This window comes from Rhincodon typus, chromosome 38 (assembly GCF_021869965.1).
Source record: "Rhincodon typus isolate 14 chromosome 38, sRhiTyp1.1, whole genome shotgun sequence".
Lineage (NCBI taxonomy): Eukaryota > Metazoa > Chordata > Chondrichthyes > Orectolobiformes > Rhincodontidae > Rhincodon > Rhincodon typus.
In genome coordinates this window covers 1,363,504-1,376,969 of record NC_063369.1, presented here as the reverse complement: position 1 = coordinate 1,376,969, position 13,466 = coordinate 1,363,504, and the positions used below count along the sequence as shown (strand labels likewise).

Below are 13,466 nucleotides of genomic sequence, written 5' to 3'. Positions count from 1 at the left end.
TGCTAACACCTCCTCCTTATGAACCTCAATCCCGTCTAGTCTAATAGCCTGTATCTCAGTATTCTCCTCGACAACATTGTCTTTTTCCTGTGTGAATACTGATGAAAAATATTCATTTAGCACCTCTCCTATCTCTTTAGACTCCACGCACAACTTCCCACTACTGTCCTTGACTGGCCCTAATCTTACTCTAGTCATTCTTTTATTCCTGACATACCTATAGAAAGCTTTAGGGTTTTCCTTGATCCTACCTGCTAAACACTTCTCATGTCCCCTCCTGGCTCTTCCTAGCTCTCTCTTTAGGTCCTTCCTAGCTAACTTGTAACTCTCAAGTGCCCTAACTGAGCCTTCACGCCTCATCTTGAGAAAGGATGTACTGGCACTGGAGGGGGTGCAAAGGAGGTTCACTAGGTTGATTCCAGTTGAGGGGGTTGGCTCATGAGGAGAGACTGAGTAGTTTGGGATTATATTCATTGGCATTCAGAAGATTGAGGGGGGATCTTATAGAAACATATAAAATTATGAAAGGAATAGATAAGATAGAAGTAGAGAGGATATTTCCACTGGCAGGTGAAGCTAGGACAAGAGGGCATAGCCTCAAGATTAGAGGGAGCAGATTTAGGACTGAATTGAGAAGGAACTTCTTCACCCAGAGGGTTGTTAATCTATGGAATTCCTTGCCCAGTGAAGTAGTTGACGCTACTTCGTTTTTAAAGATAAGGTAGATTTTTTTTGAACAATAAAGGAATTAAGGGATACGGTGAGAACGTGGGTAAGTGGATCTGAGTCCACGAAAAGATCAGCCATGATCTTATGAATGGCGGAGCAGGCTCGAAGGGCCGGATGGCCTACTCCTGCTCCTAGTTCTTACGTTCTTATCTCTACATAAGCCTCCTTCTTCCTCTTGACAAGAGATTCAACTTCTTTAGTAAACCACAGTTCCCTCGCTCGACCACTTCCTCCCTGCCTGACAGGTACATACTTCTCAAGGACATGCAGTAGCTGTTCCTTGAACAAGCTCCACATTTCAATTGTGCCCAGCCCCTGCAGTTTCCTTCTTCATCCTATGCATCCTGAGCAAGGGTTTAACCACCCAGTGTACATTCCAACATATTGTTATCGTCAATTCTAGCTTGAGCTGGAGGCAAACTTTGACCTGGAATGTCAGCTCTATGGCTGGGCAATAATGTCACTATGACTGGTAGCCTTTGGGGGATAGTCTGAGGAAGGTGAGGGGTAATGGGGAAAGGTCACAGGTGAGAGATGGGGAGCATCAAGGGGAATAGATTGTGGGGGTTGAAAGGGAAAATGTTAAGGGCTGATGTTGTGATTTGTTTCCAAAGGGCTGTAGGGCAATAATGTAGGACATTGGGAATGATGCTGCAGCCAGGACCGGGGTGGGTCAGACGGAGGTCAGTGCGCGTGCCCGGGGGGGGGGGGCGCCATGCTGCGCGAGGCCTTCCCGCTCATCCGGGCCTCCAGCCCCGCGCTGCTCGAGCGCCTGTGCCGGGGCCGCGGGCTCGAGCTGTGGCCGCAGTTTATCAGCGGGCCCGAGGAGGAGGCCCTGCTCCGGGATGTCGAGCCCGGCCTTTACCGTAAACACTACCAGCGGGACCACTGGGACCAGGTACGCAAACCCGGGGAGGGGGAGGGTGTTGCAGGCCGCACCGCCCGGACATCCCTCAGCCCCAGGCACCTATTCCCAATCACCGATAGTAGGAACTGCAGATGCTGGAGAATCGTGTGGGTTCTCCTTTTACCTTTAATCTCTGTAAAACCTTGTTAGCTGAACTGTGACTGTGCCAGTGATAGTGAAAAATGGGACATAAAGCCTGGGGCTCTGACTCCTCCCTTCCCGCGCTCGACACCTTCAGTCTCAGCAGAATGTCATATCCAGGTTGTTCTCGGTTTTAACGGGTTTTTTATATATATATATATATCGCTGTGTTGTCCACCAGGCAATCCATGGATACCGTGAGATGGAGAAATCACGGTGGAGTGTACAGAGTGAATCTATCCTGCAGCGACTGCGAGATGTAGCGTTTCCCCCAGGGGTCCCCCAGCTGTCAATGGTACATGTGCTGGATCTTGAGAAAACTGGATTCATCAAAGCTCATGTGGACAGTGTGAAGGTGAGTGATACAACAGCTGTTCATGTTGGTGCCTTACTAAGTGAGGTCACAGCTTGTGTGCTGGGTCCCCTGTCTGCATGTTTCTACTTTTCAAGCACTTAACTGCCTCCCACTTACGGTCTCTGCTTCTGTCGCCCCTTTCAGTCAGCTCCAGATGGTCAGAAGTGTCTGCCTAGGATTTATTTCCTCAAGTTGCCTCTGCCGCTTTTCTTCCACACTCCCTAAATCTGTTTCAAAAACAGAAGTCGCTGGAAAAGCTCAACAGGTCTGGCAGCATCTGTGAAGAAAAAGTCAGAGTTAATATTTTGGGTCTGGTGACCCTTCCTCATAACTGGGGAAGGGTCACCAGACCCGAAATGTTAACTCAGATATTTTTTTCTTCACAGATGCTGCCAGACCTGCTGAGCTTTTCCAGCAACTTATTTTTGTTCCTGATTTACAGCATCTGCAGTTCTTTCACTTATTCCCTAAATCTATTTCTTGTGAATACTTTACCCCACCTTCCGCTAGAGTATCTCCTTCTGTATGCTAGCAGAAACCAGTTTTGAACATGTCTATCAAATCTGCCACACCCACCCCCTGAAATCTCCCTGGTCAATGGAAAACAATCCTAGCTCCTCTCCTGTCTTCCCCTGTTGAACCGCTCCCATCATTGATATCGTGCTTTGTAAAGGTCGTGACATCCTTCCTGAACTGCAGTTTCTGGAATTAGCAACAATACTCCAGTTGAAACCTAACTGGTCTTGTTAAGAAAAGTTGGTCATCATGATTTCCTTGCTTCTTGTACTTATTGCTCCACCCCCATCCTGTCTCTCCCACATAAATAACTTCAGGGTTATACATATTGGAATCTGCCCTGTATCTGTCCATATCACCATATGACTGTATCCTTCTGAAGTCCTGCTAAACAGAATTGCCACAATCTCTTTAATCCCATTTTCTTCTGTTTTCTGAATAAGTCTGTTGTAACTCTAAGCGATTCCTGCAGTGATTTTTCTTCTTGGTGCTGAAACGAGAGGCCTCCAGCAACCATAATCATCTTTTCTGTTAGTTATGACTCAGTTGGAGAGTTTTCCTTGATTCCCATTGACTTCAATTTTTCTTTTTAAAAATAACAATTAATTGGGGTTTTTTTTGGTCCCCAATCACATGCCGTTTGTTGAAGTATCTTTAAACTTTTATATGAAAACTGATTTTTTTTTTTCTTTCATTTTCTGTTTGCTCTTTTTCAATTTCCCATGCACACTCTACTGTAGTTTTGCCTTTTAGTGTTTTGCAATTTCTGGTGTCAATGTTTTATTTACACCGACCAGATATCCTAAATTAATCTAATCCCATTTGCCAGCATTTGGCCCATATCCCCCTAAACCCTTCCTATTCATGTACCCATCCAGATGCCTTCTAAATATTGTAATTGTACCACCTTCCACCCACTTCCTCTGGCAGCTCATTCCATACACGCACCACCCTCTGCGTGAAAAATTTGTCCCTTAGGTCCCTTTTAAATCTTCCCCCTCTCACCGTAAACCTATGCCATCTAGTTTTGGACTCCCCTACCTGGGAAAAGGACTTTGGCTACCCATCTTACCCATGCCCCTCATGATTTTATAAACTTCTATAAAGTTACACCGCAGCCTCCCAATGCTTCAAAGAAAATAGCTCCAGCCTAATTGTTTGTATTAACTCCTCATTCTTCCAACTAAACTGTCTCCATTTTGTGAATGTCCCCATCATGGATTCTTGAATTTGTCATGTTCTAATAAGTAAGATTTGAAATGGCCGAGTAAGAGGGTCCCAAAGACACAGATTGCCTTAATGTGTCTGTCCATGGTGTGGGTGAGGGGAATTTGGGAGCAGGAGAGACTGACTGTAGGAAGACTGTGCCTTATGCAGTTGCCTCTCTCTTGCTCATGTAGTTCTGTGGAGATACTATTGCTGGTTTATGCCTGTTGTCGGGGTGCGTGATGCGCTTGTTGAGTGAAGACAATGATGTGGATCAAGTGGATTTATTGCTACAGCAACATACTGCCTACATTCTGAGGTGAGATTGCAAAGTGTGTGGGATCAGAGGTTCTCAGTGGGAGGCGGCCTGCCTTAGTGCATCTATACTCAATCGCCACAGTTTTGATTCACTCAGTGGATTTGGGGATGACTTATCTTCTCTCCTGTCCCCTCCCTGCCCCATGATTAATTGTTTTCACAGTAACCTAACAGATCGAGGTTGCCTGAGTGCCCTGGGGAGGGGAAGGACTCCGAGTTCTTGGGCCTGAGAGTGTAAATATCAACTGTAGCAGTATGTCACTACTCTTTCCATCTTCCTTCATTAGTATTGTGTGTATGTTTCAGGGGAGAGGCCCGTTATCGATTCAGCCACCAGGTGCTGCCAGATGAAGAGTCATTTTTTGGGGGAGAGAAGGTGCCTCGTGAACGGAGAATTTCAATCATTTGTAGGAACCTGCCCCACGAACCGGGATCAGAGCTAGACTAATTCCCCCAGGGCTTTGTCCAGAATGAATGTATCTGGTAATCTGCACTGATTTAATCTCACATAAATGAAGCAAACATCTAGTTGTGCATCTTGAAGTTCTTTTAGGCTATTTTTTGTTTTCTGTCTTTCTCAATCACATACTGTAATCAGGGCTTTGTGACATCATTTCACTTTTTATTTGAACATTAGATAAATCCAAGCATTTGCAACAGCAGAATCTTTAAAATAAATAAATAATTTAGTTACATAAATATTTTTGGTTGCACAAACCATCGCCAAGAATCAGTCCCAACAGCACCTGTCATCACTATTAGTAAAACAGAAATCTTTTAACCCAGACTCAGAACTGCTTTAGGTGTAAATACACACATCACTGTTACAACGTTTCCATGCAGTTGAACACCTGGAATCAGCAAAAGACATTTTCAAAAGGCCAAAACCCTCCTCTCACACACCCACTATGCCCTCAGTTACAAGCTTGCAAAGTCTAATTGATGGGATAAGTATAACTGGTCATGAAAATTCTCCTACAGACTGAAGACCACAAGCAGACTCTGAGCAGATGAAACTGGTGAATTTATCACCTTACCTAGCTGCCAAAGGCAGCACTGCTGACCCTGTCAGCACTGAAATATTAGCATGTAACTGCTAGAAAGGAGGCAAGAGTCAGAGAGAGCAAAAGAGGTGAGGCTTTGGACAGATGGTGGGTGAAATAACCAGCACAAGCAAACAAAGGAGCAAGAGAGAGAGTAGCATAGGAGGAAAGGAGGGCCCTTGTGGTGGTGTCTTTACCACTGGGTCAGACGGCCCAGGTTTGAGTTCAAGAGGTGGGTCATAACATTTCTGAACAAGTTGATTTAAAAATATCTAGAAGAAATGACAATGAGGAGCTTCAATGGCTAAAGCACTTACAAAATCACTGACATATTCTTCCCTTCTTGTTCTCCTCCTGTTCCCCCACAACACCAAAACTTTCACCTGCCTGAGCTGAGATTTGGAGTCTTACCCAGTTCATCGATACCATATAGCCTGCATGTTGTTAAACTCTTCCCTTTTTTTGGTCTGTCTCTCTCTCTCTCTTTCTCTCTATCATCACCACTCTCCCCCACCCGTCTTCCCCCATCATTACCACCGCCAGCATGGCTCGGGTTTTGCCTCCGTTTGAGTAGGTTGTGCTGGGATATTTGTCTCTGCCCCACCCCTGTCCCTGGCTCAAATGGTTATCCAATGCAGCTGCACTCAGAGGCTGAAAGCTTTTCCACTGTGTGCCAGTGATTGTTAATGTCCAGAAAGGTGACATCCTTGAACTGAGTGGGGCGGCAGCACGGATCACTGACAATCTTCTCCTGTGACGTGTTCAGAAGGGCGGTTTTCCTTAGCAGCAGCGAAAGGGTCAGGTCATGGTTGGTCCTGGCCAGGGGGCAGTTTCCACTGCAGTACTTGAAGAGGACAATTTCATCTGACTGGTAACCAAGCCCCAGATCTTGAACACGCAGCTGGATGGCGCGAAGTCTGCAGTTCCTGTCCTCCCACTCCTCACCTTTCCTTGTCACAGACATTTTCCGTTTTCTTCGCGCTCTTCCTGGGTTTGACTGCGGTTCAAGTGGGGAGTCAGACGTGGGCAGTGGTGAAACTGTGAATTCTCCATATGAGCGTGTGATGGGTGTTCTTGGGAGGTCAGGCCTTCTTCCTGAAGGGAAGAAATGTCATTTAATTTTCCTTTCAACAAACGTAGGAAATGGTTAGATTTGGGAGCAGCAGTTTCATCATCAGTTCTGAAAATACAAACCCCTTCCCTTCCCCAACACACACACACTGGGAGAAGATGCAGAGTACTAGACTGGACAGCAGCTGTGATCTCTGCTCTGGCCATCTCTTCCCCATGAGGCCAGACTGTGGGCATTTCCTGATTGTGCCATTGGCACTGTACATGGCGTGGGTGAAACTTAATGCCCTGGGGCTGTGGAGGGTCCAGATTAAGGCCTTGTGTGTAAAAAAAAAAAAACAAATCCACTGACCTCCAATCTAAAGCTGACTTGGATTTTACTCAGATTAATCTGTCTGTGGGATCAAGTATTTGATAGGTTCGCTAACTCTATTCACAGTCACTACTACAGACACAGGCAAATGGACTGAATGAAGTTAATGTCAGAGTGAGAGAGGCGCTCTTTCTTTTTCACTTACCTGACATATGCTGAGGTGGATCATCAGTGTCCAGAGGTTGCTCCACTGTCAGATCAACAGGAAAAATGATTAAAATTGCCACCAGCACAGGGAATGTCATGATTCAGTCAAGAGTTTGGAAATCCTCTTGCCTCCCAAAAAATATTGGGTGACTGAGGGACTGCTGGAATCGTTCACTCCAAAATTCTTGATTGAATTTTAATTTCAGTGGCTCTTCGTTCGCTGTTGCAGGATGTTTGTGATGGAATGGGTGAATTGGAGTATTTAAAGCAAATCTGCATCCTCTCACTGACATATTTCATACGACATTCCTGGCATGACTAGCCAGTGAGCTGCCCGTATCAGCTGGTCCAAATACTTCAGAGTATTGCAGAAATGATGCTGAGTGTGAGCAAAACTCAGCCAACCACCCTGCTGATGATTCATCAGGTGCAGTGCAGTTGTACCTGCAGGGACCAGTAGAGGCAATCCCAGAGGGTAATATTACCCTGTCAAACCTCGGTTGCGGGGGGTGGTGTGGTGACTATAGCTTCATGCTTTCCATCCTGACTGGGCTATTCCTAAACTTTAATACACAGTGACTCAGTGGGAGAACTCTTATTTTTGAAATAGCATTATGTATTTAAGTGTCATTTCTAGTATCTTCATTCTATAATCCAAGTTAATCCATCAGATCTGATAGTGTTCTGTGTACCAGACCTGTCAAAGATACTGCAGCAAGACCTGGACAATATCCAGGTTTGGGTTGACAAGTAGCACATAGTCATTGCTTCGCACTTGTATGGTGCGAATGTTATCTCCAATGAAAGAATCTAACCATCACCCCTCGATATTAAATTGCATTACCATCACTGAATCCCCCACTCCCAACATTCAGAAACTGAACTGGACTCGCCATCTAAATAATACAACTACAAGAGCACTCAGAGAGTAGGAATCTTGCAGCGAGTAACTCACCTCCTCAATTCCCGAAGCCAGACCAGCATTGACAAGGCACCAATCAGGAGTGTCATTGAACACACCTGGCTGAGTGTAGCTCCAAAAATACTCAACAAGCTCAACATTGTCCAGGACAAAGCGGCCCGAGTGCTTGTGGATGTGGTGTCAGTCATTGTTTGTGGTGGAGGGAGCCACAGTAGCAGCAGTGTGTACCACGTATAAGATACACTGCAGAAATTAATCACAGCTCCTTCCAAACCTGTGTCTGCTACCATCCAGAAGGACAAGGGTAGCAGATATATGGGAAAACCACCACCTGCAAGTTCTCCTCCAAGTCACATTAGCCTGATTTGTGATTCCGTCACTGTCACTAGTCAAAATTCTAGGACTCCCTCCCTAACGGCTTTGTGGGCCTTATTATAACACATGGACTGCAGCACAGCAATTTGGAATGGGTAACAAATGTTGGCCTAGGTGATGACAGTCACATCCTCGGAAAGACTATCAAAAATGTCACAACACCACACTCTCAGTATGTTTGCTCAGTTTTCTGAAGTATTTCACGGACGGTGAGGTGACTGGGATACCAAAGTAGGGACAGACTGCTGGATAATGGAATTGTTTTGTGACTACACCCCCTCAGCTCTAAACTGTACTCGGGTCGCTTTCTCACACACTTGATACCCAATGACTCAGTGAATGTCAGCAAGCTATTGAACCCCAGTTAGCATTATGAAAAACCCCAATCACAGATCGGGGGTAGGTTCGCTGCTTGATCCAGGAAATCACTGTCAGGCCAGGACTGGATTGAAACTCGGAAAATATTATTCTTGGTCATGTACACATGGGGTCAGGTGGACAGATGCAGAGGAGGGGAGAGCAGACATACTCAGAGGTAGAGTTGATATGGACAGCTTCTGTAGACACAGTCTGAGACAGTTCTGCCATGCACACCTTTCGCATAATGTGTTTGATATCTGTAACAGTTTGAAATGCTTTGTTAAATTTTCCTGGTGTATTCCTGCAGACTGTCCTCGTAAATCCCACAGTGAGCTGTCTCTGCTTAATCCCCACACAAATCATTGTTTCTGGGTCAGGAGGAAGGTTTCCACTTGTGAAGTGATCTCACCCCCACTCTGAGCGGATGCAAAGCAGCCAGCGCCTGCCAGTGTCACCTTGGAGAGGCCACTGTGGGGCTTGCAAGGTCAGGGGGCAGCCTCCATCTCAGCTCCACAGGCTGGGGCAGGATGGGTCTGTCCCCACATGCTGGGGAGGGCTAGAGTATCAGTCTTGCCTGTTCCCCAAACTCAAATCAGAGATAAGGAACATGGTCATCCAGTGTCACATCAACAGATGCAAGTCTGTCACAGAGGATATCCCAACTGGATCAGAACAGGGAGAGGCCAGCACCAGCTAACTCAAAATCAGGATGCTCGTACCAACCTCTTAGCCTCAGCTGTGTAGTTCGTAGCAAAAGGAAGGGATTCATGACCAGAGAATTAAACCCAGTGATACATAGCTCCTCAGCCCCATCTTAAAATGACTCGGAACATTCCTTCTGTCGGTATACTTTTGATGGAATTTTAACCAAAGAAGCAGGATTTCTCAGATCACAGCACATTCTTTCCAAGGACCAGTGAGCAGTCGTTCACATAAGAGTCAATTAACCATCAGACCACTCTCCAAACTGAAACAATTGCTTTCCAGTCTGATTCAATGACTGACATGATCAGAGTCCCCAGTCACACCTGCTGTAGGGACTCTGCTTATATACCCAGCTTTGACTGAACTATGAGGAACCAGCAATAGTTAAATCCTCTTTTCCAGAGATACAGATCAGACAGACATATTCGCACGTACAGACCATTCAAACAGATATACACACATAAACATACTAAAGCTTGAGTCACAATGTGTTGATGTATTCTGATAAAGTTCAGGAATGGAAACCTCTTTCAGTGACACATTTCTGAATGCCTCACTCACGGAAAAGGAACAAGCTGCTCAAAGACTTGCGTTTCACAAGCTGCAATGTAGCTGGTAATTCCTACTCAGAGACTAGATGGCACCTCTGTATGAATAAGGACAAGCTATCTCTGCAAAGTGACAGGAGTCAGTGAGTAGGACACTACCACTCAGTCCTCTCTGGTTCACACCAGCTCTTTAACAGAGCAGGCCAGTTAGTTCATTCCAAACCCATCTCTTTTTCCATATCCTGAAATGTTTGTTCCCCTGAAGTATCTATCTAATTCTGTTTTGAAAGTTACTGCTGAATCCACCATGTCTAAAGTAGCACTTTCCAAATTCTGAACACTTGCTGCAAAGGTTTTCTCCCACCGCCTCTGGTCATTGAGCTGACCAAAGGAAATCGTTTCTCTTGGTTTACTTTAAACACTTCATAATTTTGAAAACTTCCATCAAATTTCCTCTTCTGCAAGGAGAACATTGCAGCTTCTCCGTGTAACTAAAGTCCCTCATTCACAAGACAATCTAGGGGACCTGCCCGACACTCTCACTAATCCCACACAGCCTTCATAAACCACAGTCCCTGGAGTTATACACTATGTGGCAGTTGAGCCTGGACAAGTGTTTTATATGTGGATAATCAAAATGACAATGATTCACCCTCACTTTCACAAAATTCACCAAGAAATAATAACTAATAGTGTTTATTCTCAATGTAAAGGGACTGGGACTGCAGTCTCTTACAGCTCACAATGACCTGCCATTTAATCAAAAGCTCCAAAAACCGACACCCAATATATGAGGCTGTCTTAAGAAGGTGACAAAGAGGTTGGTTTTAAACAGCATTTTTAAGCAACACGCAGTGGGGAGGCAGTTTCAGTGTTTTGAGCCCAAGCAACAGAAGGCACAGCCACCAGTGACAGATCGAGATAATCAGGGATATGTAAGAAACCCGCAGGGAGGTTACAGAGATCAGGGTGTAGGGGCTGGAGGTGGTGACAGATAAGGAGTGTAGGGGCTGGACGAGGTTACAGTGATAGGAAGGGGTATAAATGCTGGACGAGGTCACAGAGGGGAGGCAGTGTGCCATGTGATAAGTGAATTCTGCTCTGCTGTTCATTATGGTCACAGCACCACTTTCCCAGGCCCTATCTGACCTCTGGTGGTGTCCGATAGAATGGTTGCAACAGATGGAGGATTGAGCAAGAGGAGGATGGAGAGAGAGTAAAAAACAGGGATTGCCAGAAGATAAAGCCAGGGAAGAGATCATCACCAGCCTAATTCTCACACAGCCACATGTCTGCACAATCATGTATTTGTGCGCGCACACACACTTTTGCAAATCCATACTCTTACATCATTTGTTGCTAACCATTAAAACGTCTCATTTCAAAATTGCAAAGGTCGATAGTAGCACTGCTACCTCACAGTAGCAGGGACCCGGTTTGATTCCCCCTCTGGTGACTGTCTGTGTAGAGTTTGCAACCCCGTGTCTGTGGGTTTCCTCCCAGTGTCCAAAGATGTGCTGGTTTGATGGATTGGCCAGGTAAACTGCAAGGTTACAGTGATAGTGTAGGAGGCTGAGTCTGGGTGGGATGCTCTTCAAAGGGTCATTTCAGACTCAATAGGCCAAATGGCCTCTTTCCGCACTGTAAAAATCCTTTGATTCTATTGTATTTACATTCCTTCCTGGGTTAAGTTTTATTGAAATAAAGGGGCAGTCGATTGTTTATTTTTTTCACCCCTTCTTCCCATTCTCATTTCAAGCTAATGTTTATAGTAAAATGAATTTCTCCTCAATTATTGAACTACATCAAACTTGAAGTGAGTAATCAATATCATCCCCATTCCAATAACGACCAGGAAGATCTCCGCCAACCCACAAAAATGCAGGAAAACTGAGAGGAATGGAAGGAATTCTGATTATAGCCAAATTGGAAAATACCGAATCTATAAATACTGGAACCTCCATAAATCAGGTGAAGGACGAACATATTTTGCTGAGTTCTGTGGTCAGTTGTGGCAGAATCTTAGCAAAGGATGACCGTTTGTATTCAATCCTCAGCTTCACAAAACCTGTCTACAGATTGCTGTCTACACCAAGACCCTGATTGATGTGGCTACTCCAGTGTGTGTTCCAATAAGGAGGGGGCAGCACCTGAACCACAAACTGCAAATATGCAGAAAGCAGCAATGGGGTAGATGCAGTTAAACACCAGAGGCAGGAGAATCAGTGACAGCAAAAATCATTCAAAACCAGTGAAGGTGCCTGTAGTCAGGTCAGTCACAGGATTGCAGCAGAGGTAGAGTGTGAAACAGTGACGTGGCACAGACTATTCCCAGGTCAGACCCACAGCAGGCAGAGACTTCCAGACATTGATATTCCAGGTACTGTCACATACCTGGTGATGTATGGTCTGAAGGAACAGACAGAAAACACTATAACAGAGACAGGAAACCAGTACAAAAGCTCAGATTCTTACTGGGGGAGACCTTCCCTAGGCATGAACTCTCGCAGTAGTACTAACCCCCACACATCAACTCTTACTGGGATACAATCTCCAAATCTAACTGGGGTACTAGACCTACACACCAATTCTTGCCAGGGTATGGGATCCCACACCCCCCCCACACATTTACATAGAGGGGTACAAGTCCACATATATATATACACACCCATACACAGGGGTATACGATCTCTCTCACACACACACACAGGAGTACATGTTCACACGCACACCCTGGGGCACAGGTCCACACACACACGGGTACAGATCCAAAAACACACACACATACTGGTAGAGGTTCATATACACAGGGGAACGGGTACAAGACCACACACACACCATGGGGTACAGGTCCACACACACATACACAAACACACACTTGGCTGCTGGTCCACACAGACATACAGCTTCTCTCACACACGTACAGGATTAAAGGTCCACACACACAAGTATAGGGGTAAAGGTCCATGTACGCACTGTGGTACAGGTCGACAAACACATACGCCATGTGGAACACATGCACATATATACCCACAGGAGTGTCAGTCCACATATACACACATAACACATGGGTGCAAGTCCACACAAACACACACTAGCATACAGGTCCACACAGACACACATACGTATGCAGGGGTACAAGTCTGCACCCACCCACACAGACACACAGAGGTACAGGCCCACATACACACACATACACTGGGGTACATATGCACATACATACATGCAGGAGTACAAGTTCACATATATACAGGGGTACAAGTCCACCTGTGCGCGCGCACAAACACATCCACGCACACACAGGGGTACAGGTCCACACACAAATACACATTATGGTACATACGCACGTACATACATGTGGGAGTAGAAATCCACATATACATACACACATGTACAGTGGTCAAAGTCCATACACACACACGGGTACAGGTCCACACAGACAGGTACAGGTCCAAACACACACAGACAGAAGGGTACAGGTCCAAACACACACACACACAGACAGAAGGGTACAGGTCAGGTCCACACACACACACACACACACACACAAAAGGGTACAGGTCCACACACACACACACACAGACAGACAGAAGGGTACAGGTCCACATACACACACAGACAGAAGGGTACAGGTCCACACTCACAGATGGATACAGGTCCACACACACACACAGACAGAAGGGTACAGGTCCACACACAGACAGAAGGGTACAGGTCCACATGCACAGACAGACAGAAGGGTACAGGTCC

The 13,466-nt window shown here is 45.7% G+C and overlaps 3 protein-coding genes across 3 annotated transcripts in view; 1 reads left to right on the top strand and 2 right to left on the bottom strand.

Moving 5' to 3' along the window:
- Positions 1 to 1,415: 1,415 nt before the first annotated feature.
- On the top strand, positions 1,416 to 4,700 carry alkbh7 (alkB homolog 7). The gene is made up of 4 exons (XM_020520974.2): positions 1,416 to 1,627; positions 1,959 to 2,132; positions 4,049 to 4,173; positions 4,479 to 4,700. Exons 1-4 carry the CDS (start codon positions 1,445 to 1,447, stop codon positions 4,618 to 4,620), a joined length of 624 nt encoding a protein of 207 aa, XP_020376563.2. The 5' UTR covers positions 1,416 to 1,444; the 3' UTR covers positions 4,621 to 4,700.
- A 79-nt stretch (positions 4,701 to 4,779) lies between these two features.
- Positions 4,780 to 13,466, bottom strand: part of gtf2f1 (general transcription factor IIF, polypeptide 1) — a 152,325-nt gene continuing 143,638 nt past the window's right edge. Inside the window, exon 15 of the mRNA XM_048617909.1 lies at positions 4,780 to 6,310. The gene's annotated coding sequence lies outside the window, so the exon portion shown is untranslated. The remainder of the gene's footprint in view (positions 6,311 to 13,466) is intronic.
- On the bottom strand, positions 5,841 to 6,904 carry LOC109920918 (artemin). The gene is made up of 2 exons (XM_020520976.2): positions 6,805 to 6,904; positions 5,841 to 6,310 (listed from the first exon to the last, which is right to left on the bottom strand). Exons 1-2 carry the CDS (start codon positions 6,902 to 6,904, stop codon positions 5,841 to 5,843), a joined length of 570 nt encoding a protein of 189 aa, XP_020376565.1.